This window comes from Chiloscyllium plagiosum, unplaced genomic scaffold (assembly GCF_037043375.1).
Source record: "Chiloscyllium plagiosum isolate Xiang-an unplaced genomic scaffold, Cpla_swu_hap1 HiC_scaffold_14, whole genome shotgun sequence".
Classification (NCBI taxonomy): domain Eukaryota; kingdom Metazoa; phylum Chordata; class Chondrichthyes; order Orectolobiformes; family Hemiscylliidae; genus Chiloscyllium; species Chiloscyllium plagiosum.
In genome coordinates this window covers 35628787-35652784 of record NW_028270152.1, presented here as the reverse complement: position 1 = coordinate 35652784, position 23998 = coordinate 35628787, and the positions used below count along the sequence as shown (strand labels likewise).

Genomic DNA, 23998 nt, shown 5'->3' with positions numbered 1-23998 from the left:
ATGGCGGAAAATGCTTTTAAAAATATTGCAATGAAACCATCTCCAAAGTTCTAACCTGCTAACTAGCAAAATGAATTGCCATTCCTGCTCTGTTTCAAGACCAGCCAGCCAAGGCAATTAGCAACTGGAAATATGATGACAGTGATTTTGCCAACTCCTCTTTAAACAAGGTTTAATTACAGATTTACATTTTAATTACAGATGTAATAACTGATTAGCATGGCAAATGATCATTATGCTGGACTGCAAGAAAATACACCACCTGCTGAAAAGCCAAGTAATCATCCTAAAGTGGAATTCAATGGGTGAAACAAGAGAGCACCGACAGCACTGTTTCTATCACTGTAAGCAATTGAACTGACACCAATTTCTAGTGAGGGTATCATCTTGAATCCTAACTCTCACTGCTCAATGCTTCGCAATATTAGTCTCTTTATTGTTTTTCTATAACTGTTTTTGTAAGACAGATCCTATAGTTAACTAACTGTAGTCTTACAATATGATTTAATGTCATAAAATCAAACATAATTAAACCTTTTAAACATATTTCCCGTGCAGCTCGTTCTTGAGTATAAGTTTGTCCTTCACCACCTGCTGCACTCCCAGTCTAGCAGCTTTGTTCTTTATGACTCAGCCAGCTTAGTCAATAGAAGGTGCCACTAAGCCACTCATGGTGATAGACATAAGGCCCCCAACCAGAGTACATTCCGTACTCTTGGCTCTCCCCAGCACTTCTTGCAATCAGCAGGAAGTTTCCTTTCTCAGGTCTGATTTGCTAACTTAATAGGATTAGGCATCAATGTTGATGACTCCCAGGGAAATCCTTCCCGATTGCACCACCTCTGTTTGGATCTTTCAGCTGGTGAGACAGAATATTCCTAGGGATGGTCAGTGGAACATCTGTGTCATTGTCTGCAAATTATGGTTTATGAGTATGACGATTGCAGGCTGTTATTTGACTAGTTGGTGGGATGGCGCTCCCAGTTTCAGCACGAGGTCCAAATATTAATAAGCAGGATTAGTAGGACTGAGTTGTTATTTCTGGTGCCTAGGTCAATGATAGGATGTGCTGTCTGTTACATTCCTTTCTTTAGACTTTGTAAATACACCTGAGAGACTTGCTGGGCCATTTTAGAGGGCAGATGTCGGTTAGACCAGATAAGAATAGCAGATTAATGTATATAAGTTAAAAAGGTGGCAAGTTCATTATTTAATATTGACATTTTTACATTTCATATATCAGGGAATTCATTTTCTCAACTAAAAAGACAAATATTCTTTGTTCATTGTGACACATGTGCCATGTTTAATTAAAACAGATAAAGAATGTAAACATTTTAAGGCAAACATTTGAATCTTTTTCTCAATTCAGTTAATCAATTCCCTTTTGAATGAACAAATATTACTTCACTGTGCATTTTGTAATAATGAACAAATCTTAATTTTTAAAGTATTGCTTACTCTATAAGAGAAGTGATTGAAAGTTCTTACCTTCTGCTGCTCGACCTTCTTGGCTTTTCAACATACAATGTGTCGGAGTTGGAATTTTTACTAGTGGCTTGCTTATGTTTTAAGGAGCTGGGGTGCTTTCCATTTGCAATTTTGGACACATTGGCATTATTGAGATTAGCATTAGTGGAATTTGGAGATACCTTTCCTGAAAAACTATGATTAAATTGGTTATGTGATATGGAATTCTCAAAGTTGGATGAAGGTGGTGATTTTTCAGAATCAGTTATTGGTGGAGTTGAGGGTCGTTTAACCTGCAGAGGCCGCTGTGTAACATTTGTTTGCTGGACGAAGTTTTGTTCTTTTACAGGTACATGGTTAACATGGTTGCCAAACAGGCCACCACTTCTCTGAAAATGTCAAAAGAAAAATAGTTAAAATTGAGTTTCTTTAAGCATTATTATAAATATATTTAATCTTGTAGTATTATTATGTATATTATATTTTTAAAATCCTTTTTTTTATTCATTCACAAGATGAGGGCATCACTGGATAGACTAACATTTCATGCCCAACCCTAATTGCCCAGGGAGCAGTTAAGAGTGAACCACATTGCCATGCATCTGAAATCACATGTAGGCCAGATCATGTGATCTGGCCTACTCTGATCTCCAGCATCTGCAGCCCTCACTTTCTCCCTGTCGGCCAGATCAGGTGAGCTTGGCAGTTTCCTTCCCTAAAGGACATTAGTGAACCAGATGGGTTTTTCCTGACATTCAATAATGGATTCGTGGTCATTGGTAGACTATTAATTCCAGATTTTTATTGGATTCATATTGCACCATCTGCTGTGGCATAATTCGAACCTGGGTCGGCAGAACATCACCTGGGTCACTGGATTGACAGGCCAGTGATAAACCACTAGGCCATTGCCTCCCCTTTTATATAATGACTTTTTAAAAGAACATTTATTTCAAGCCCAACAAAAAAAAAATCGGCAATTTAGTGAGGAGATTGGGTCAGATTGAAGACATCCTGGTCGTAAGTGAGACAGAATGAGATTTCTGACCTTATCCTGGAGTCAGTTTTTTAGGGTAATTTGCCTTTTTGTGAAGGCCCAATAAATGTACAGCAAACCAAGCACTTAACTGAGCTAAGTGAGCCCTCCTTGAGACCTAGGACTCCCAATGCCTGCTGCTGCTGGCCTCTTCCTTACTGAGCTTCACTTGCAACAGTGTCACAGAACAGGAGTGAGGGAGCTGGCAGAAACATTACAATGGCTCTCAGTTGGGTACTGAGTGCCTTTGAAAGAGGGACAAGTGTGTTTAGTAAACTACAACATCTGGAACTAAATAAAGAATGTTACAATACATCAGACCTTTAAAACAAAAGAAACAAGCTGCCTTAGGCAATTTTTGTGTGTGCAGATCCCCAGAGCCTGAGATGCTCCAAACCAGAATCTCAATGTGTAAGTAGCAGTATTAGCTCAAAGTACAAGATAAAACAACCTGCATGTTGAGTGTTCTATCTGCCACTATATGATTATAATTGACAATATCCTTATTAGCAGTAGGTCACTTAATAGGAGGCCTTATTGTAGCAATGTAGAACGTATCCACATGGACTGTAACATGAATGACAGGAAATGAATGCGGTAAAAGCAAAAATAGCAGTAACATAAATGTGTTGCTATAAAAGGGTTGAACAAAGCACATGCGATGGAAGTTTTAGTGAATGTGTATGGGGTTTCGTTCACATGCAGAAAGATACTTAATCAAAACCTAATTGAACAACAGCAATTGTTTGTCATTAAATTTCCTTTTTTATTTATTGCAGAATTTTAATTGAAATAATTCTAAGTACAATTGGAAACTTTCCAATGCTTTTATATGATTTAACTGTCTCACACTATTAGATGTGTATAAATAATGGTTTCAGTTTGGATATTGCTGTGTCATGGGCCCACGTGGAGCTGACAGACTCAAAACCATATATCAGTAAATTGTTGTTATGTTAGTTTTTGTACTACTACTCTCTCATGATTCTATGACTCTTTTTTATTTGGTCTGTGTTAACTCTCACCCATCTTTCATATTAGTTTGCCGGGCTTGACAGCAATGAGTATAGGGTATTTACTCTTTATCTTTAAAATTACTTGAAGAATCCTTTAAGTAGAAATGACAGCAATATGTGTTAAGCCAAATGGTCTGTTCAATTTATGGAAGAGGCAACATTTTTAGAGCATTAATTTTCATTACTTTTGACAAACAAATACTTATTGGAGACTCAAAGGGTATTTTACAGTTTGGATGCTAGTTTGCATTACATCAGGGAACCCACCGATAAGGGAACGTCAATAAAACCAAAACCTTTGAGCTAAATAGCCTCTTCTTTCTAAAATTTCCCACTATAAATACAGTAAGACAATTGTCTATTACAGGGACATCCACAGCAACCTCAGTGGCGTAGTGAGCAATAAATTATTTCAACTTTCACTAATGTTCGTAAGAGAAACAGACTGCCTCCTTAAGTAAAGCATAATCAGCTAGAGCTTTTTTTCAAGGATGATATCACGAAACAGGCAGTATCATTCAGGCCACCACTTACAGATCCTGTTCATTATCAGTATAATCAATATTAATGGAATAGATACTAATCATGAGGAATTTCTACCTCCGTTTTGTTAGCCAGGATATATTGGCTGCACTCCATTTTAAATTTTGTCTGTCTCTGATACTCAAAATAATACAGTGGATGCAAAAACATGTAATGTTACATATCATACATCCTAATACAGGCAGACCGGTAGTCAAGTTCAATGGATGCAAGAATACCCATTGTATCTCACCAGAAACTTTATATGAACTTACTTACATGTCAAAAAACATGTTTTGTTTAAAGCTTATGCCGGCACATGATGATAAATGGTGACTACAATATGCACCATCATCATGAGGTGCTATTTTGTCATGTTCTACAATGGACTTCTGGACATTATGTCAACTCTCCTAGTTACTGGATGACACCACATCTGTACCACCAATTAAAATAGTCAGTGGTATTAATGTGGTCAGTGCTACCATGTCTATGAATGCTGCACAAACATGGTAAAATGAATGCATAATAAAGGCTAATGCCAAGCTAACCAATGTTTTTTTTTATTTATATGCCTATATAGGTAAATTATTTCCATATTCCTTCACTGCAAATAGTCTGTGTAACTGAAAGTTTCTTAAGGCAACACAAAACAGGAGTTACTGAAGGGATGTTAACTTACTCTGTATATATCCTCATCCTCTTCTTGAGTCCCCTCAATAATATCCTCTTCCTGTAGATCACATGAAATTGCTCTACGAATTTCTGGTCCAATGTCATGCAGAGTTCTAAGCCCAGCCTAAAAAATAAAATGCATTATCTGGAAATGTCACTATATATTAATATCCCAAACACTCTTCTAGTGACATGACCAAGGATCTAGGCAAATTGACTGCTTTTGAGTCTGTGTTAATGTTATCTTCCAGGTAACTAAGGAAGGTACACAAGTGTGATGTGGATTCAGTTCTCTGTCTCCCTTACCGAAGAGAAACATCTACTTCCACCTGATGGCCCAACTCAAATGGGAAACAGCTGGCTTGAAATGACACACTTTCATTTTGTGGTATAACTTGATGAACTATTAGGCTACTACGTCAATGTTATCCAACATTTGGATCAGGAGGCTGGATTCATGAGGTATAATCTGTGTGTCAGTTAAATGAGTACACAGAATGCAAGCAACCCACATAGAAGGAAGTCCAAGTATAAAAACCTATAATTTTCATTATAAAATTCGCTATCACTCCTGGAAGAATTTACTTTTGTTGGTTTATCGACAATATTGTCTGTTTTCATACTGTGGACAAAATAATGCCCACTATGAGAAGTGAGTGTGCATCAACTGTGAATTGTAACTAGGAGTCTATTAAACAGTGGAATAACACAGGTAAGGCAAAACTCATGGATTGTTCACAAAATTGTTGTAGATTTGGGTGTTGCTGAATCACAAGAGCTGCAATCCTTTTTTGAATCAGATACAGTGCATAACTTCAGAGAGCAATGCCCAGCTGTGTTCTCAGAAGGCTTTTAAAGGGGAAACCAGTCAGCCACCCTGATCTCAGATGTGGCTGACACATAATACAAAAAAGGGAGGACCGTGGCAAGCAATATAACAACAAACTGTCAATCAAATCCTGGATTCTATCCTCAAAAAGATTATTAGGAAGAAATGATAGATAAGGTGTCATACACCTGAAACAAGATATTGTAACAAAACATATTGGCATTATTCAATAAATCTTATGAACTTAATACATATATTTTGTTGAGAATGGCATTGCTCTGATGATGATGGCATTGTCTGCCACCATCACTCTTGTATTGTCAGACAGCATCTGATTCCAGAATTAGCCAAATTTCCTCTAATCATTTACAGGGAGACCAATGTTTTTTGTCTGTTTGGAGCTGCCATAAACTCTGTTCTCAAGCCAGTGATTTCATCCTCGTAACTCACCAGGATCTACCGCTGAACCTACGTTCAACCTTTTGTCTTATCAATACTATTTGGGGGAGTTGTTTCCTCCACAGATGGCTTGGTTATTTTAGGATCTCGGGCTTCTTGTCTCACCAAGAGGGGATGTGAGAAGGGAATGGGAGAAGGAGTTAGGAGAAGACTCTAACTCCTAACTTCAAAAAGAACAATTCTTCAATATATTTTTTAAAAACATACTGGTCACTGAACAATGGGAAAATTTTAGCTCCTGCTTCACCAATTATACAATTTCATAAAAGGACTTAAACCAGCCATGTGTAAGGTAAACAATACCTTTTTAGAAGCTGGCATGGACACCTGAAAAATATATTGACCTATTATTGGATGGGTATCTTTCAGACATAATATGGGTGCAAAATATTATTTCCAAAATAGATCATTGATGCATCTATTGTGTAACACAAGCAAAACAATCCCCAATTTCTGTCTCAAAGAGTGAGAAGCACTTTTAAAAAGAAATCATTCATGGGATGTGCTCATCACTGGCTATGCTAGTCTTTATTACTCATTCCATGCTGCTCTTGAGAAGTCATGGTGAACCACCTCTCCCTGTACTTAAGTTTCTTCTTTACCTGTTTTCTTCATTCCCTTTTAAACATTGTGACCGAATCAGTTTTAGTAATCACATGATTATATAACTACAGATTCAATAAACTTCTCAGATGGAGAAAAGGTGGTAAATTGAACCTTGCTTTGCCCACTTTGTAGGTGTGAGATGGAGACAAAGACACCAATTTCAGTGTTGTTTCCTGAGTATGAAGTACATCTAACACTATATTGAGCAGGGTAATATTCAAACAACGTGCAGGCTACCTCGAACCAATACTGCTCTTTCCTCTCCCAAGGGTTTTATAGGTTGTTCAATGGTGTAACCAGAGATCAGAAAAGACAAAGGTTGGAAGCTGCCACTAAATTATAAATACTTACTTTTAAATTTAACACGGTGTAGCAGGGGAACAGCTCCAGCTAGCTATACTGTACCTCTAGAGCTCCTGGAGCCCCATGCTAGCCATCATTCCATCCTCTTCCCCCTCCTCACTTAGCTATGTGTGTGGCTGGTGAGGAAGATAGCCTAAATTATCCTCTTCAAAACAGTGAGCAGCCTAAGGACATGTGATTAGTACCTGAAGCTTGCATGGAAGGTGCTGACGTCTGGTTATGGCCTGAGTATTTGTAGCAATCCAAGCTTTCTGTATCTGAAACTGGGCCACAGGAGAGGGGGACAACAAATCATAGAATTCCTACAATGCAGAAAGAGGCCATTTGGCCCATCAATCCTCCGAAGAGCATCTCACAGACCCAGCCCCAGGCCCCCACCACATCCCATAACCGCATTTACCTTGGCTAATCCACCTAACCTACACATTCCAGAATACTACAGACAATTTCAGCATGGCCAATCGACCTAATCTACAGATCTTCGTGCTGTAAGAGGAAATCAGAGCACCCAGAGGAAATCCATGCAGACATGGAGAGAACATGCAAACTCCACACAGACAATCACCTGAGCCTGGAATTGAACTTGGGTCCTTAGTGCTGTGAGACAGCAGCAAAATGGGGACAAAAATCCATCTAGTTCTTGGTGCATTTAGTGGATATACCCATTTCTTGATTTGTTTCTTGTGATGGGATGCAAAATTGCGAAAACACAGGATTTCTTGGTTGGTGCTTCACAGCGTGGATCCAGCACTTCTTTTTTCTGAGAAAAACGTTTCTCTTGTTTATTTTCTGGAATTAAGACAAAGTCTAACAATTTCCAGGTGGGAGGGAAGGCAGCTTTCTTTCGCATGAGAGATCCGTAAACAATGTAAGAGAAATCCCAGAATGGCTACTTTTTAATTTTCAGTAGTGGGTATCCTGTTCAGTGAGCTGAAGTTGAGATAGTCTTGGATAGTGTTGGATGGGTAGATCAATACTATTTGTGCAATTAACAAATTATATTCCCCATTATGGGAGAAATTCAGTATTGTGCAATGACATCTGGAATATAAATAATCCCTCAAACTGATGCATTTATGTCTCCACCCATTTGCTCACTTTACATCAAGTGCAAGGTAACCCATTTTCAGGCCTATTTCACCTCTCCAAGAGCCCTTTTATTAATAAAAAGAGTGGGGTCATAAAGATTACTTAGTTATCATTTACATTCTGTCTGTTTATGTCCTCTTATCTAGGAAAGCACAGTGGTGATTGCCTAACTCAGAAACCTCAGGAAACACCATTTCAATCATATTTAGAACTTCAAGGCTAGGTACTGTTGAAGAATGTTGATATTTGGAGGAATTTTCTCAAACCTCCAGGTTTTGACAAGCTTTAAAGAAAATGGATGTATTGGATTATTGAGTGGCAGGAAGATGACTTAAATTACAGTACAGTTTGGTCATTGAATTTTTCAAGGCTGGATTGGAAAGATTTTTGATTGACAAGGGACTCAAGGGTTCTGGGAGGGCCAGCCAAGAAAATGAAATTGAGACCACAAACAGATCAGCCATGAGATTATCACAGAGTGATGCAGGCAGGGTGCTCAACCTAAATCTTATGTTCTTTTACTTTATTGAGATTTTTTTTCTTATTATTTCATGGGATGTGGGTATCACTGGCAAGACCAGCATTTGATACCCATCCCCAATTGCCCTTGATCTGAGTTGCTTGCTAAGTCATTCTGAGGGCATTTAAGTGTCAAACACATTGCTGCGTATTTGGAGTCACACATAGGCCAGACTAGGAAAGGGGATATTTAGGAATACAGGGTAATTGAGGGTTCAGAGTAGACTTACCAGGATGTTACTGGGACTGGAGGATTTGAATTATAAGGACATTTTTCAATGGAAAAAAGAAGGTTGAGGGGTGACATTACAGAAGTTTATAAAATCATCAAGGTCATAGACAAAGTAAATAGCAAAGGGTTTTCTCCTAGAGTGGTGAGTTCAAAATGAGAGGGCATATTTTTAAAGGTCAGAGGAGAAAGATTTAAAAGGGACCTGAGGAGCAATTTCTCACACACAGTTAGTTCATTTGTGGAATGAACTGCCTGAGGAATTGGTAAATGCAGGTACAGTTTACAATATTTAAAAGAATAGAAAAGGTTAGGGGGATATGGGCTAAATGCAGGCAAGTGGAACTAGTATAGTTTGAGAAACTTAGTTGGCATGGATGAGTTGGACCGAAGGATCTGTTTCTGTGCTGTATCAACATGCCTATGGCAGAACATGCCTGAGGAGGCCCTTTGTTTCTCTTCTATGTAGTTAGCAGGTGGGTAAATAATCATAATGGGCACTGTTTAAAAAATGTACTTCAAGAAGTTCTTACATGTTCGAATTAATAAGTTTTCTTTGTACTGCCATAGAGCTGCCTGAGGAACTGTAGCACACCAGGAATTAGACAGAGTCCATCCATTTGCCACCATACCACTTTCTGCAAGACACTCCAGAAGTAGATAATGGTCAAGATTTTTCTGGGGCAGGGCATCTAATAGTGTGAGGCATTAGTTATAATTGATTGTGCATCTTCAAGATTTCAAAAATTGTTTGTACCTAAGAGCTAGAATTGTAAGCTGAATACACAGCAACAAGACCAGCAGGATTTCTGGGACCTGAGTAATCAAGGCAACCAGTGGTGCTTTCTTGAAACAACTGAAACATCAATAACGATGAAATGTTGGAGGTAGCAGAGTCATAGCCACAAATAAACTTCGCGGTTATCTTTCAGGTAATCACTTATGGGATTGATACCATTCAGGATTGGTTCATAAAAGGCTATTTTCTGAGCAGCAACCACTCATTAAGTCTGCTACAGTTCAATATTCAGAGGGGATTTTTGATGTGCAGCCTTGAGCTGAAATGTGAGAGGTAATATTTGCAACATGCAAATATCAGTTGAGTACCTTCAATAAGAAAAAGTTTTGCAAGCTCCCAATGAGGTTCAATGTATTACCATCTCAAATCCACTACAATCAACATCCAGGGATCATCACTGTCCAGAAACTGACAGGACCAGCCACATAGGAAGAATGGCTTATGCCCGAAACGTCGATTCTCCTGTTCCTTGGATGCTGCCTGACCTGCTGCGCTTTTCCAGCAACACATTTTCAGCAGGACCAGCCACATAACATGGGGGATGTATTGCAGCCGGGGAGGGCATGGTCTAGCGGTATAGTCTCCCCAGGTAACGGTTCTGGGGACCTGGGTTCGAATCCTGACAGGGGAGGTGGGGGCATTTGATTTCAATAAATGTCTGAGATTAAGGGTTTATTGATGACCATGTTGGGGGCAAAACCCAAAAAAAAATTAAAAAAAAAACAACAGTTGTTATGGGGGATTTTAACATGCAGGTAGACTGGGAGAATCAGGATGGCATTGGACCTCAAGAAAGAGACTTTGTGGTGTGCCTCAGAGATGGATTCTTAGAGCAGCTGGTGCTGGAGCCGACCAGAGAGCAGGCAATTCTGGATCTGGTATTGTGTAACGAACCAGAATTGGTCAGAGACCTTGAAGTGAAGGAGCCATTGGGAAGTAGTGACCATAATACATTAAGCTTCAATCTGCAATTTGAGAGGGAGAGGATACAGTCGGAAGTGACAGTACTCCTGTTGAATAAAAGGAACTATGGAGCTATGAGGGAGGAGCTGGCCAAAGTTCAATGGTGCAATACCTTAGCAGGGATGACCGTGGAGGAACAATGACGGATATTTCTGTGTATAATGTAGAAGTTGCAGGATCAGTTCATTCCTAAAAGGAAGAAAGATCCTATGAGGAGGCAGGGGTGGCCGTGGCTGATGAGGGAAGTTAAGAAACATATAAAGTTAAAAGAGAAAAAGTAGAACATAGCAAAGATAAGTGGGAAAACTGAGGACTGGGAAGCTTTTAAAGAGCAACAGAGGATTACTAAGAAGGAAATACGCAGAGGAAAAATGAGGTACGAAGGTAAACTGGCCAATAATATAAAGGAGGATAATAAAAGCTTTTTTAGGTATGTGCAAGGCAAAAAAATGGTTAGGACTAAAATTGGGCCCTTGAAGACAGAAACAGGGGAATATATTACCGGGAACAAAGAAATGGCAGAGGAATTAAATGGGTATTTCAGATCTGTGTTCACTGGGGAAGACACAAGCAATCTCCCTGAGGTAACAGTGGCTGAAGGACCTGAACTTAAGGGAATTTATATTTGCCAGGATTTGGTATTGGAGAGACTGTTAGGTCTGAAGATTGATAAGTCTCCGGGGCCTGATGGTCTACATCCCAGGGTACTGAAGGAGGTGGCTCTAGAAATCGTGGATGCGTTGGTGATTATTTTCCAGAGTTCGATAGATCCGGGGTCGGTTCCTGAGGATTGGAGGGTGGCTAATGTTATACCACTTTTTAAGAAAGGTGGGAGAGAGAATGCAGGAAATTATAGACCAGTTAGTCTGACCTCAGTGGTGGGAAAGATGCTGGAGTCTATTATAAAGGATGAAACGATGGCACATCTGGATAGTAGTAACAGGATAGGTCAGAGTCAGCATGGATTTATGAAGGGGAAATCATGCTTGAATAATCTTCTTGAATTTTTTGAGGATGTAACTCTGAAGATGGACGAGGGAGATCCAGTAGATGTAGTGTACCTGGACTTTCAGAAAGCTTTTGATAAAGTCCCACACAGGAGGTTTGTGAGTAAAATTAGGGCGCATGGTATTGGGGGCAAAGTACGAGATTGGATTGAAAATTGGTTGGCTGATAGGAAACAAAGGGTATGATAAACGGCTCCATTTCGGAATGGCAGGCAGTGACTAGTGGGATACCGCAGGGATCAGTACTGGGACCGCAGCTTTTTATATATGTTAATGATATAGAAGATGGTATCAGCAATAACATTAGCAAATTTGCTGATGATACTAAGCTGGGTGGCAGGGTGAAATGTGATGAGGATGTTAGGAGATTACAGGGTGACCTGGACAAGTTAGGTGAGTGGGCAGATGTATGGCAGATGCAGTTTAATGTGGATAAATGTATGGTTATCCAATTTGGTGGCAAGATCAGGAAGGCAGATTACTACCTCAATGGAATCAATTTAGGTAAAGGGGCAGTACAGAGAGATCTGGGTGTTCTTGTACACCAGTCGATGAAGGCAGGCATGCAGGTACAGCAGGTAGTGAAGAAGGCTAATAGTATGCTGGCCTTCATAACAAGAGGAATTGAGTATAGAAGCAAAGAGGTGCTTCTGCAGCTGTACAGGGCCCTGGTGAGACCACACCTGGAGTACTGTGTGCAGTTCTGGTCTCCAAATTTGAGGAAAGACATTCTGGCTATTGAGGAAGTGCAGCGTAGGTTCACAAGGTCAATTCCTGGAATGGCGGGATTACCTTACACTGAAAGACTGAAGCGACTGGGCTTGTATACCCTTGAGTTTAGAAGACTGAGAGGGGATCTGATTGAGACGTATAAGATTATGAAAGGATTGGACACTCTGGCAATAGGAAACATGAGTGCCGAACCAGAGGACACAGCTTAAAAATATGGGGTAGACCATTTAGAACAGAGATGAGGAGAAACTTCTTCACCCAGAGAGTGGTGGCTGTGTGGAATGCTCTGCCCCAGAGGGCAGTGGAGGCCCAGTCTCTGGATTCATTTAAGAAAGAGTTGGATTGAGCTCTCAAAGATAGTGGAATCAAGGGTTATGGAGATAAGGCAGGAACAGGATACTGATTAGGAATGATCAGCAATGATCATATTGAATGGCGGTGCAGGCTCGAAGGGCTGAATGGCCTACTCCTGCACCTATTGCCTATTGTCTATAAATGTGCGACTACTCAAGAAGATCAGGGAATAATTATTCTACACCACATAGTTCATTGCCTGACTTTTGAAACTCCTTTCTACTAGTTTACAAGGCTCAAGTCAGAAGTTTAACGGAATTCTCTTCACTTACCTGATTACGTGCAACTACAACTGCACTCAAGAAGCTTGACATGGAATCTAGTCATGGAATTATCAATAGTTTGTCAATCATTTTAAACATCCACCTATTCAAACACCACTATATTCTCTCCAAAGTATGTATTGTGTATGAGAGATACTAACAATGTTCCAAACTGTCTAATTACATATTCCACATTTGCAACAAATGCCATTTACAAGAATATGGCAGCAAATTCATGGGAACATCAGAACTGTACTGTTGAAGATGCCATCATTTGGATGAAATGTGGAACAGAGGATATTCCTGCATTCTCAAATGGACACAATTAATGCCGTGGCACTATGAACAACTTGGGAATTCCTCCCACTCTCCTGACAAATCTTTATTGCTAACCAAACACCACCATAACACAATGATCTGGTCTTTACAGATTGCTGGTTGTAGAGCCTAGATAAATGATCACTAATTGGCTGTAGCATAACCTACATTACAGCAAATTAATAAGTTTTACAAAGTTGTTACTACTGTAACACATTTTGAGATGTTCTGAGGTCCAAGGCATTCTAAAAATGTAACATTTTTTCCTTTGATACTAATAATAGAATCCTTACTGTGTGGAGAAAGGCTAATCAGCCCATCAAGTCCACACCGACCCTCCGAAGAGCATCCCACCCAGACTCACCCCCAGTCCCTCCCGTTACCCTGTAACCCTGCATTACCCATGGCTAATCCACCTAACCTACACATCCCTGGACAATTTAGCACAGCCAATCAACCTAACCTGCACTTCATTGGACTGTGGGAGGAAGCCAAAGCAGCCAAAGGAAACCCATGCAGAAATGAGGAGAATGTGCAAATTCCGTACAGACAGTCACCCGAGCTTGAAATTGAATGCAGGTCCTTGGTGCTGAAAGGCAGTAGCGCTAACCACTGAGCCAGTATGCTGTTCCTCCCTGGAGAGGACGCCTATTCCTAATTTGGATCCTTTTGAGAAGACTGCATCAATCATTGAAACTATTTATCCTATCAAGTCAAATATTAATACATTCAGTCAATTCCAGCTTGCATTAAGTTAAAGTCCATTGCTTATCTGTATGTTTGGAGGTGATACGGTGAGGTGTTGGAGGGATGTGGTAAGGGATTGATCAATGAATATCCATATTTGGGAAGCTAATGCTAGTTTCATTACAGGTCCATCTGACCAATTGACAGACAAGGGATGGACCAAATGATCCCCCATTTCCTAGTGCAAGATGGGATAAAAGCACATGGGCCAAATTGATTCAGTCAAGGTCAAGAACTTCAACCACCATGTGAAAACTACATCTGACTCAAAGCTAGTTAGAACCAAGAAGCTGACTTTATAAAAAAAAAGCTTAGCCTACCAACCTGCAAATACAATATTCATCAACATCCCTATTCACAAAAAGTATGACTTAGCAGAAATAAATTAATTTACTATTAAAAGGTATGACAAACAAAGGGAAAGGCACAAACAAAGCCTAAGTTCCCTGGTTGACAAAGGAGGTAGAAATTAACATTACAAAGAAAAAAATGTACTTATGACAGTGTAAGGAGAAAATAAATTGAAAACCAAAAGGAATGCTGACAGTTTAGAGGGGAGGGGATAAAGTAAATAAGAGAAAGAAAGATGAATTATAAGAAAAGACTAGCAGCTCACAAAGTTGAATCCTAAAGTCTTCTATTGGTATAGAAATAGTAAAAGAATGGTTAAAGGAGGAATAGGGTTGATTGGAAACAAAAAAAAACACATGAAGGCTGGAGGCATGGCTGATGTGTTAAATTAATACTTTACTCCTCGACTTTTACAAAACAGAAGGATGCTGTCCAGCCTATAGTGACAGAGTAGGAATTTCATACTAACCGGGTTCCAAATTAATAAAGAAGGTGACTTCAATAGACTGTTGGCAATTAAAATAGACAAGACATCGGGACTGGATGAGACGCATCCAAGGATTTTGAAGAACGCGAGAGTAGAAATTGTGGAGACAGTGGCCATAACCTTTCAGTCTTCCTTGGACTCAGGAGAGGAGGCAGAAGATTGGAGAAAGGCAAACATTACAGCCTTGTTCAAGAAAGGTTGCAATTTAATCCCAGAAATTACAGACCAGACAATTTACGTTCAGTGATAGGGAAACTTCTAGAAACAATTATTTTGGAGAGAATTAGTAGTCACATTAAAAAAGATGGATTGATAATCAGAGTCTAATGATCCATAGATATTTTTCAAGGCTGGAGGAAGGCTGTAGTGAAATTTCCTAGGTGTCAATATTGGGATCCATGCATTTCCTTCTGGATCTGGGTGTGCAAGGAATAATTTCAAAGTTTGCAGATGGCACAAAACTTGGAAGAGTTGTAAACTGTGAGGACAACAATGCTGAACTCCAAACGGATATTGACAAGGTGGTGGTGTGAGCAGGTAGGTTTCAGATCAGGTTCAATGCAGAGACATATGAGATCATGAACTTTTGTAGGAAGAACATTGAAAGACAATATAAAATGGGAAATTCTGGAGCAGAGGGACCTGGGTGTATATGTGCACAGATAATTGAAGAAGGCACGACAGGAGGAGATAGCTGTTAGCTGGTGCATTGTGTCCAGTTGTGGATGCCACACTGTAGGAAAGATGTGAATGCATTGGAGAAAGTGCAGAAGAGATTTACAAATGTGATTCCAGAATGAAAGATTTCAGTTATCAGGACTGTTTGAAAAAGTTGGGACCATTTCCTTTGAAGAGAAGGCGGCTAAAAGGAGATCTGATAGAAGTTTGCAAAATCATTAGTGCGCTAGATAGAATAGGGAGAAATTACTTTCATGTGTAAAAAGAATAACAATGAGACAGAATTGATTTGAAGTGATGTACAAAAGGAGCAAGGGTGATGAGAGAGTAGTTAGGGTATGGAACACATTGCCTGAAAGTGTCATGGGGGTAGATTCAATTGACGCATTGAATGATTATTTAGGAAAAAGCAAGTGTGCAAAGGTATGAGGACAAAGCAGGAGATTAGCATTAGATAATGACGCTCATTGAAGAGCTGTGCTATCTCAATGGACCAAATGGACGGCTTCTGCACCATAACAATTCTTTGAATCTGTGAATTCTAATTCTCATATTCTTTTATATTAATTTGCGGTCTGTAAAATAAAACAGTTTAAATCTGGTCTCATTTTAGTAAGATGATTGCAGTCCATCCACTGAAAGCTTGGATAAATATACAGGAAGATGTAAGAAAATGGACAGATATGAATTCAGTTCTCTGTTTCAGGTATGGTAAAAACATCTAAAAACCTGGAGATATGAGGCCAAGGATTAATACTGGTGACTTCTTTTCATTCATGGGATCTGCTTGCCACTGACTAGGCCAGTGTTTTATGTTGGAGCTAGTAATGTTGTGATATCACATGTTTGGTAATACAGAAGCCCAGGCTAATAATCTGACAGTATGGGTTCAAATTCAGCAGGTTTTATTCAGTTCAATTAATAAATCCGGAATTGAAAGCAAGCCACAGTAATGGTGACTATGTTGATTGTCATAAAAACTCACCTGGTCATTTATGTCCTTTACAGAAGAAATACTTGCATCATTACTTGGTCTGGCTGTCACATGACACCAGACCCACAATGTCATTGACTCTTTTATGCCCTCTGGATTGGCCCTTAGTAAATCATTCAATTCAAGGACAATTAGGAATGTTAGCAAATCCCAAATCTCAAAAAATAAATGTCCCTGAGCGTGTCATCAGCTACCATCCTGATCCACTGCAGTGTAATGGGGAGTAGGTCCACTGGTGTGCTATTAGGAAGTGAGCTCCATGATTCTGATTGTATTACAGTGAAGGAAGAGCAACATAGTTCCAAGTCAGAATGTGAGTGGTTCCAAGTCAGAATGCAGCTGGCGATATTCCTGTCCATCTATTGACCTTGTCCTCTAAGTGCTACAGGTCTCAGGTTTGAAAGATCTTTGTTGAAGAATCCTTAATAAGTTGCTGCAATTCAATATGTAGATTGTGCATACTGTCGCCGCTGTTCATCAGTGGGGAAGGGAGTGAATGTTCCAATGGAAGCTCACCCACTCAAAGAAATACATTTTGGGCAGTCACCTTTCATCAGCAGGCTAATGTTTAGTCCTGGTGGGGTAAATGTGAAATAGCAATAGAACCAGGGGCAATGAACATACTGTGCAGTACAAAAGCACTCAGGGTCCACCTGGTTTCACAGCAATGAAGTAATATAGTATGTTTAAAAACATTTACTTATCTTCTAATGACAGTGATTGTTTAAGAATCCTGAGACTGAATGTTGGCCAAAAAGAGGTGTAGGCTTCTTGTTGATATTTGTAACAGTTCTGCCACTTGCTGATAGAAAGGGAGTTCCATATTTTGAACCAGAGACAGTGAAGGAACAGTGCTTTAGTTCCAGTACAGGATGGTGAGTGGCCTGGAAGAGAACTTGGTTGTGGTAGTGTTTTCACATATCTGCTATGTCTGTTCTTTTAGGTGACAGAGGTTGTAGGTTTGAGAAGTGCTGTTGAAGGAATCTTGGTGAGTATTTAACTATTGGTGGTGTGGGTAGACACTTACTCAAAAGTAAATTAATCAACTTCTAAACCTGAAAGAATTTTAACAAGACTCCAAATTTTTCAAGGCAATTTTAAAAGAATTCACAAACAATGCTCCCAAACATGATGGTTAGTATATAGTAGCTCATTAGCTGCATTATTTTTGACCACAAGACAGAACTGATGTCTACAGAGGGTTTAGCACTCCTATCCATCTTTGTGGGTGGGGGGACTGTCTTTGTGGAGACAGAAACAACGTTAATGTTTCTAAAGAACTCAAAATGTTAACTCTGTTTCTCACTTCACAGATGCTGCCCGACCTGCTGAGTTTCCCGTGCACATAGTTTTTATTTCGTCTGTTGCCTTGCCACAGTAGTGCTTGGGAGAATTGTTAATACATAAAGGATGCAATAGACAATATCTGGTATTTCCAAAGGAAAGGACCAGGGAAAGGCAAAATAAACAGGAAACTGGGCAGAGTTGCAAAAAAGCAGGCAGTGCATTCCATAAACTTGTCACTAATTAAGATTTCCCTCATATTACCTCTCATTTTCCTGTCTTAAACCTATGTCACCTGGTTATTGATTCTTCAGACATTATTCATTCTTATCCAAAATCCTTTGATTTTGACCACCTCTGGCAAAGTTCCCTCTTAATCTTCTCCATATGAAAAACAGCAACACTTGTTCTTCAATCTAGTATTTCAGCTTCAACACAGCAGCAAGATGATATAATGAGAATGGAGACATAGTTTAATAGCTGCAGTTTTGGGGAAACTGTTGACTGGGGAAAATAAAAATCAAACAGTGACATCACAGGGAACCGATGGGGTGATTGGTTCGTGATTTTAAAAACTTTTTTTGGAAGAAGGGATTAACTGAGAAACAACTGGAATAAGTCAAACTCAGGACCAAATTGTAAAGTCATAAATAAGCAAAGACTTGTAAAGAAAATAAACTTAATTTGCTTATGCAAACTTTAATACTAAGTAAGAAAGATCAAGTGAATTTAAGTTTAAGGCATGACAGAAACAGATCAATCAAGTAGAATGTGTGGCCTGTAATGCGTGGGAAGTTAGGGACCCTACTGAGTTCTAGATAACCATACATGCAGGGAGAATTTCAAGCTGCAGGAACTTGACCTCCAGGTTTTGGAATCTGAATGATGATTGGAGATATTGGCTTATCAGTGAGGCTGAGCGTTACATGGATAACAGGTTCAGAGAGGTGGTCAGGTCACATTGTGGCTTAAGAGTCGGAAGGAAGGAAGGGAATGTTGACTGCAAGGCAGTCCAAAAGAAGCAGATAGACATTGGAAGAATCCTCTGACATCCTGCTCACAATACGGTTTGGGAACAGAGTGCAGACAGAGCCATGGTTATGGCGCCACCAGTGACTCAGCCATACAGGAGGAAAGGAAGAAGAACGGAGCAGCAATAGGGATTGATTAGTTAGGGGAACAGACGGACATTTCTGTGGCCTTCAATGATTCAGGATGTGGCTGCAAGCCATTATCCGGATGTTATGGAACAGACCAAACCCCCTTAAAATATACCTAACTTTTTCTTATTTTAAAGGTTATTACAAGGTGTTGCATTCCAGATGCAATTCAATTGGTCAAACGACCGGATTTAAATCAAAGCACACTTTATTCATCTGCTTTAAGTTAAAATACAACAAAAGAAAGAAGGAATTGGAATAACGACTCTATTGGAAAACTTAATAGCATATTAGATACAGTAATTATTACTTATTAACTTTTTCCAATATAATAAACATCCCTTAAACACATCCTTGGCAAAAGACAAATTCAGAAAACACATAGGCTGACATGCAACTCCAGTAACAGAAAGAGGACCCCAGCTTTTGGCTATAACTGAGAGGGGGAAAAATCAGCTTTCACTTCTTCAAGACACCAACAGCAACTGCTGAAAAACTAAAACCTAAAAATCCTGGTTTTGTGACAGCTTGACTATACCCATTCAGGCTGCTTCAATTGTTCCAACTTTAAAAAAAACTTCAAGGCCTCACAAGCCGTTTACTCTCAGGGCTCTGCTGGACTGCATGATATCTCAGCCTTAAAAACGCTCTTAAAAAAAAGGATAAAATAACCTCTTAAAGCCATAGTATCGTCACATGAGGGAGGATGAACAGCCTGAGATTATGGTACCATTGACTTAGGTCAGAAGGGGACTTTGGTCTTGCAATCAGATTTTTAGGAGCTAAGTAGGAAGTTAATAAGCAAGACCTCAAATGTAGCAATCTTTGGATTACTCCCAGTGCCACATGCAAGTGAGTACAGAAAGATGAGAAAAGGCAGATGAATGCATGGTTGGAAAGACAGTACAGGAAGGAGAGCTTTAGATTCCTGGGAGAGACACTGGAGAAGATAGCATCTGTATGAGTTGGGACTAAGATCCTTGTAAATCGTTTTGCTAGTGTGATTGGGAAGATTTTAAAGTAACTTAATAGGTCTGAGTAATCCCAAAGAAAATAGTAGAAGTGGAGACAAGGCTTTACAAAATACTTAGAGATGCAACTGGCACGAGCATAGACATTGCAAGATAGTAGGTGAAATCAGAGTAAGGAAGAAAAATATAAAGTCTAAATCAGGGTTGTTGTGCATACATGTGAATGTGTGGAGTATAGTAAACAAATTTGGAGAGTTACAATTACAGTTGCAAATTGCTATATGGAATTTTGATATTGTGGTGACAAGACACCTGGGTCAAGGAAGGGCAAGACCGGGTGTACATATTCCTGGGTACAAGGTATTCAGAAAAAATAGAAAAGGAAGAAAAGGAAGGAGGTAGCTACACTGGTTAAGGAGAGCACTGTAATGCTGCAGAAAGAGCAAGTCTCAGAGGGTCCAAACACAGAATCAAACTAAGTAACAAAAAGGATACAATTTAATTGTTAGATGTAGTCTATAATCTACCAACTAGTGGAAAGAATGTAGAGGAACAAATCTACAGGAAATTACATTCGGATCGCAACATTACAACATAATTATAATGCAAAATTTCAATTAGCCAAACATAGATTGGAATACTTGTACATTACAGGAAAACAAAGGGCAAGTGTTCCTTAACTGCATGCAGAAGAGCTTCCTCCAACAGTAGGAAAAAAGACTCAGTTGCAACATGGTCACAAAATTGATAATAATCAGACTGATTGTGATGGGACAATTTCAAAGTTTGTAGATAACAGAAAACTGTGAGGAGGACAATGTAGAATTCCAGAAGCACATTGTCACGTCAGTGGAGTGGGCAGGTAGGTGTCAGATGAGTGGCCATCTAATGGAGAGAAATGTGAAGTAGTAAGGTGGCAAGAACAGTGTTCTTACTTTGATCGAACACTGAAAAATAATACAAAATAGGGGTACAATTACTCAGTGCCACATGCAAGTGAGTACAGAAAGATGAGAAAAGGCAGATTAATGCATGGCTGGCAAGACAGTACAGGAAGGAGGGCTTTAGATTCCTGGGAGAGGCGCTGGAGAAGATAGCATTTGTATGAGTTGGGACTAAGTTCCTTGTAAGTCATTTTGCTAGTGTGATTGGGAAGATTTTAAAGTAACTTAATAAGTATGAATAATCCAAGGGAGAATAGTAGAGACACCTGAAGTGAGTCATGTATATGTCCACAGGTTACTGAAAGTGGCATGAAAAGTCTAGCAGTCAGGAAAGCACATTGTATCCTCAGCTTTCTTAATAGGGGAAAAGAGTACAAGTGCAAGGAGGTGATGTTAAACATATACAAGTTCGACCTCAAATGAAGGATTGTGTACAGTTTGACCACCACATTATAGGAAGGATGTAAAAAGTGGAGAGAATGCAGAAGTGGCTTACAAGATTGGTTCCAAAGATGAGAGACTTCAGCTATGGGGATAGATGAATAAGATGGGATGGTTCCCCTCAAAGAGAAAAAAGGCTCACAAGTGATCTGATAGAGGTTTTCAACATTGTGAGCATGCTAGATAGACTGGATAGGAAAAACTGTTCTAGCTTATAAAAGGAACAAGAGGGCATAGATTTAGAGTGATCTGCAAAAGCAGCAAGGATGAAGTGAAGAAAACCCTTTTTCATTCAGCAAGTAGTCAGGGTATGGAATGCACTGCCTGGAAGTGTGGTAGAAGCAGGTTCAATTGAGACACTGAAGAGAGCATTGGATGATTATTTGGATAAAAATAATGCACAAGGGTATGGGGATAAATTGAGATTTGGCACCAGGTGATGATGCTCAGTTAAAAAGCTGGTGCAGGCACGATGGTCTGGACAGCTTCCTTGTAAACTGGAATAATCTATTAGTACAAAATTTAATGTAATGGGTCCAGACAGAAGGTCTTTTATTCTTTTTCCAAATACATCTTTCCTTTTCCAAATTATAATGCTCATAATTAGTGATAGTATGCCTGCTGAACTAATGCTTTACACAGAATTAGGATAGCTTCATGAACTCTTTGCTTTATTTACGAGGTTTAGGATTCCATCTAGGTTATTAACTGTTTTCTTAACCTGTACTGCCACCTTCAAAGATTTGTGCACACATCCATACTGCACTCGTGTTGCCTAGTGATTAAGGTTTTGTGGGGACTCATAATTTGTGATGCTGTGACAGTTCAGGAATTAATCTTTTACTGATTTAATGAGAATTCTATTGTTCAAAGATAAAAATCACACAACACCGGGTTATAGTCCAACAAGTTTAATTGGAAGCATACTAGCTTTCGGAGTGCCGCTCCTCCATCAGCATTGTACACCCCAGTTTAACACCGGCATCTCCAAATCACAACTGTTCAAAGAGTAATTTTTCCATGGAGAAAGATATTTCCTAAACTATATCCTGCCTCTTCTACACAATTTTGCTTCTTAAAACTGTGATATTAGGATGTATAATTTGCAATACTGCAATAATCTTTTTTTGAGAATTTTGCATGGCCCCATGGCTTGAGAACTTAATTTAGGTCCTGAGGGCAGAATGAGCCTCATTGTATTCATTCATGGTACTGTGTGGTTTGAAGATAGGTGTTAGCAATCAATCTCTCAGAAATCATCTACTGAAAGTTTTTGAACAATTGGAGATACTGTGGATTTTTATAGGGTAAAGGAATCTAAGTGTCTGAATGTTTGGTTGCCACCTGCAGGAATAAATGTTTACTGAGTGAAACCTGTTGGACTATAAGCTGGTATTGTGTGATTTTTAACTTTGTCCATCCCAATCCAACACCAGCACCTCCAAGTCTGAGTGAAACTGTCCTTGTTCCACAAGCACATTGATAATACCCTACTCTATCCTAAATTATTACCATCAACTGAATTTGGCATTCAGACATCTTTTCAAAAAATCTACTGAAATGTTTATTTTGCACAAAAGGCTAAATAATCTCCAGAGTTTCCAAAGGAAAAAAACATCAGCAAAACCTAATTATTTAAATAATTAAAACTCTGGATTTGACGATTTTAAGTTGCATATACATCCATCTTTGGCAACTTTGATTTAGTCAGATATATCTGATTTCACCTGGTTTGTAATTGGTGTTAGATCCAATGATGAAGATTTCCATTAATGTGAAAATGCAGCTTCAGACTATTTATAGAAACATTTCAAAAGTCACAAAATGAAGTTCCCTTCCCTTCAGAGTTAATGCTTGAAAAATGTTGATATTAATGTTATTTTTCATTTACATTAACACAAAGAATAGGCATTCTGCATCAAACGCTATCTAATTTGTTTACTTTGTCTGGAGAAACATTTAACCATCACTATTTTTGATGGTTTCTCAATATGAACTTTATAACAATAAAGAAATGTGATACATTATGGTAATTTGATATAATAAATGGACATTTCTTTAGGATTTATTCATTTATTAAAGATGGCATTGGGAAGACTTTTTTTTGCCAGCAAACCTACTATAGCAAATATTCTCCATTATACAAGAATATTTAGATATATATTACCAATTACAATTTCAAAGACACTTGAGGATCATTTTATAAAATTGTAAAATTGAACACACTTGCTCCTAAAACTTTGTAGCCTCAAATCTAAAATCATGACCTAAAGCAACAAATTGGTATGTACTTGGATTTCCTGTCATTGCTTTTATGTAAGTATCATCTTAGTATGACAGTTTATTCAGTACAAGTTTACTTAATTGCTTTAGAAAAATACAGTATAATAGATTGCATCATTTGTAACTTTTTCGAATTTACTATTATCAAATTAATAAATAAAATCTGGAATTCTATTATATAGTATTTTACAATTTTTAAACAGTACTTTGGAGTTATCAATTCTACAATTCTGTTTTTTAATGAAAGTAACAGTGGGCTTGATGAGGCTCATCTGTTGCGTGACACATAGACATAAATTAAATCTAATCTTTTGAATGAGGAGGGTCCACAATGATGTGGTAGGTTGGGCCAGATTTTCTGACAATAGGCAATCTCCTGCAGATTGCCACTCTGGCCTTTTTTCTAATG

General features: G+C 38.9%; 1 protein-coding gene across 13 annotated transcripts in view; it reads right to left on the bottom strand.

Moving 5' to 3' along the window:
• Positions 1-23998, bottom strand: part of LOC122559001 (voltage-dependent L-type calcium channel subunit alpha-1D-like) — a 672668-nt gene that overhangs the window by 37990 nt on the left and 610680 nt on the right. For all 13 annotated transcript variants that reach the window (XM_087994295.1, XM_087994294.1, XM_043708069.2 and 10 more), the window contains 2 exons: positions 4727-4843; positions 1492-1859 (listed from right to left, as the gene is read on the bottom strand). In XM_087994295.1, the coding sequence (XP_087850421.1) occupies positions 1492-1859; positions 4727-4843 (485 nt within the window). The remainder of the gene's footprint in view (positions 1-1491; positions 1860-4726; positions 4844-23998) is intronic.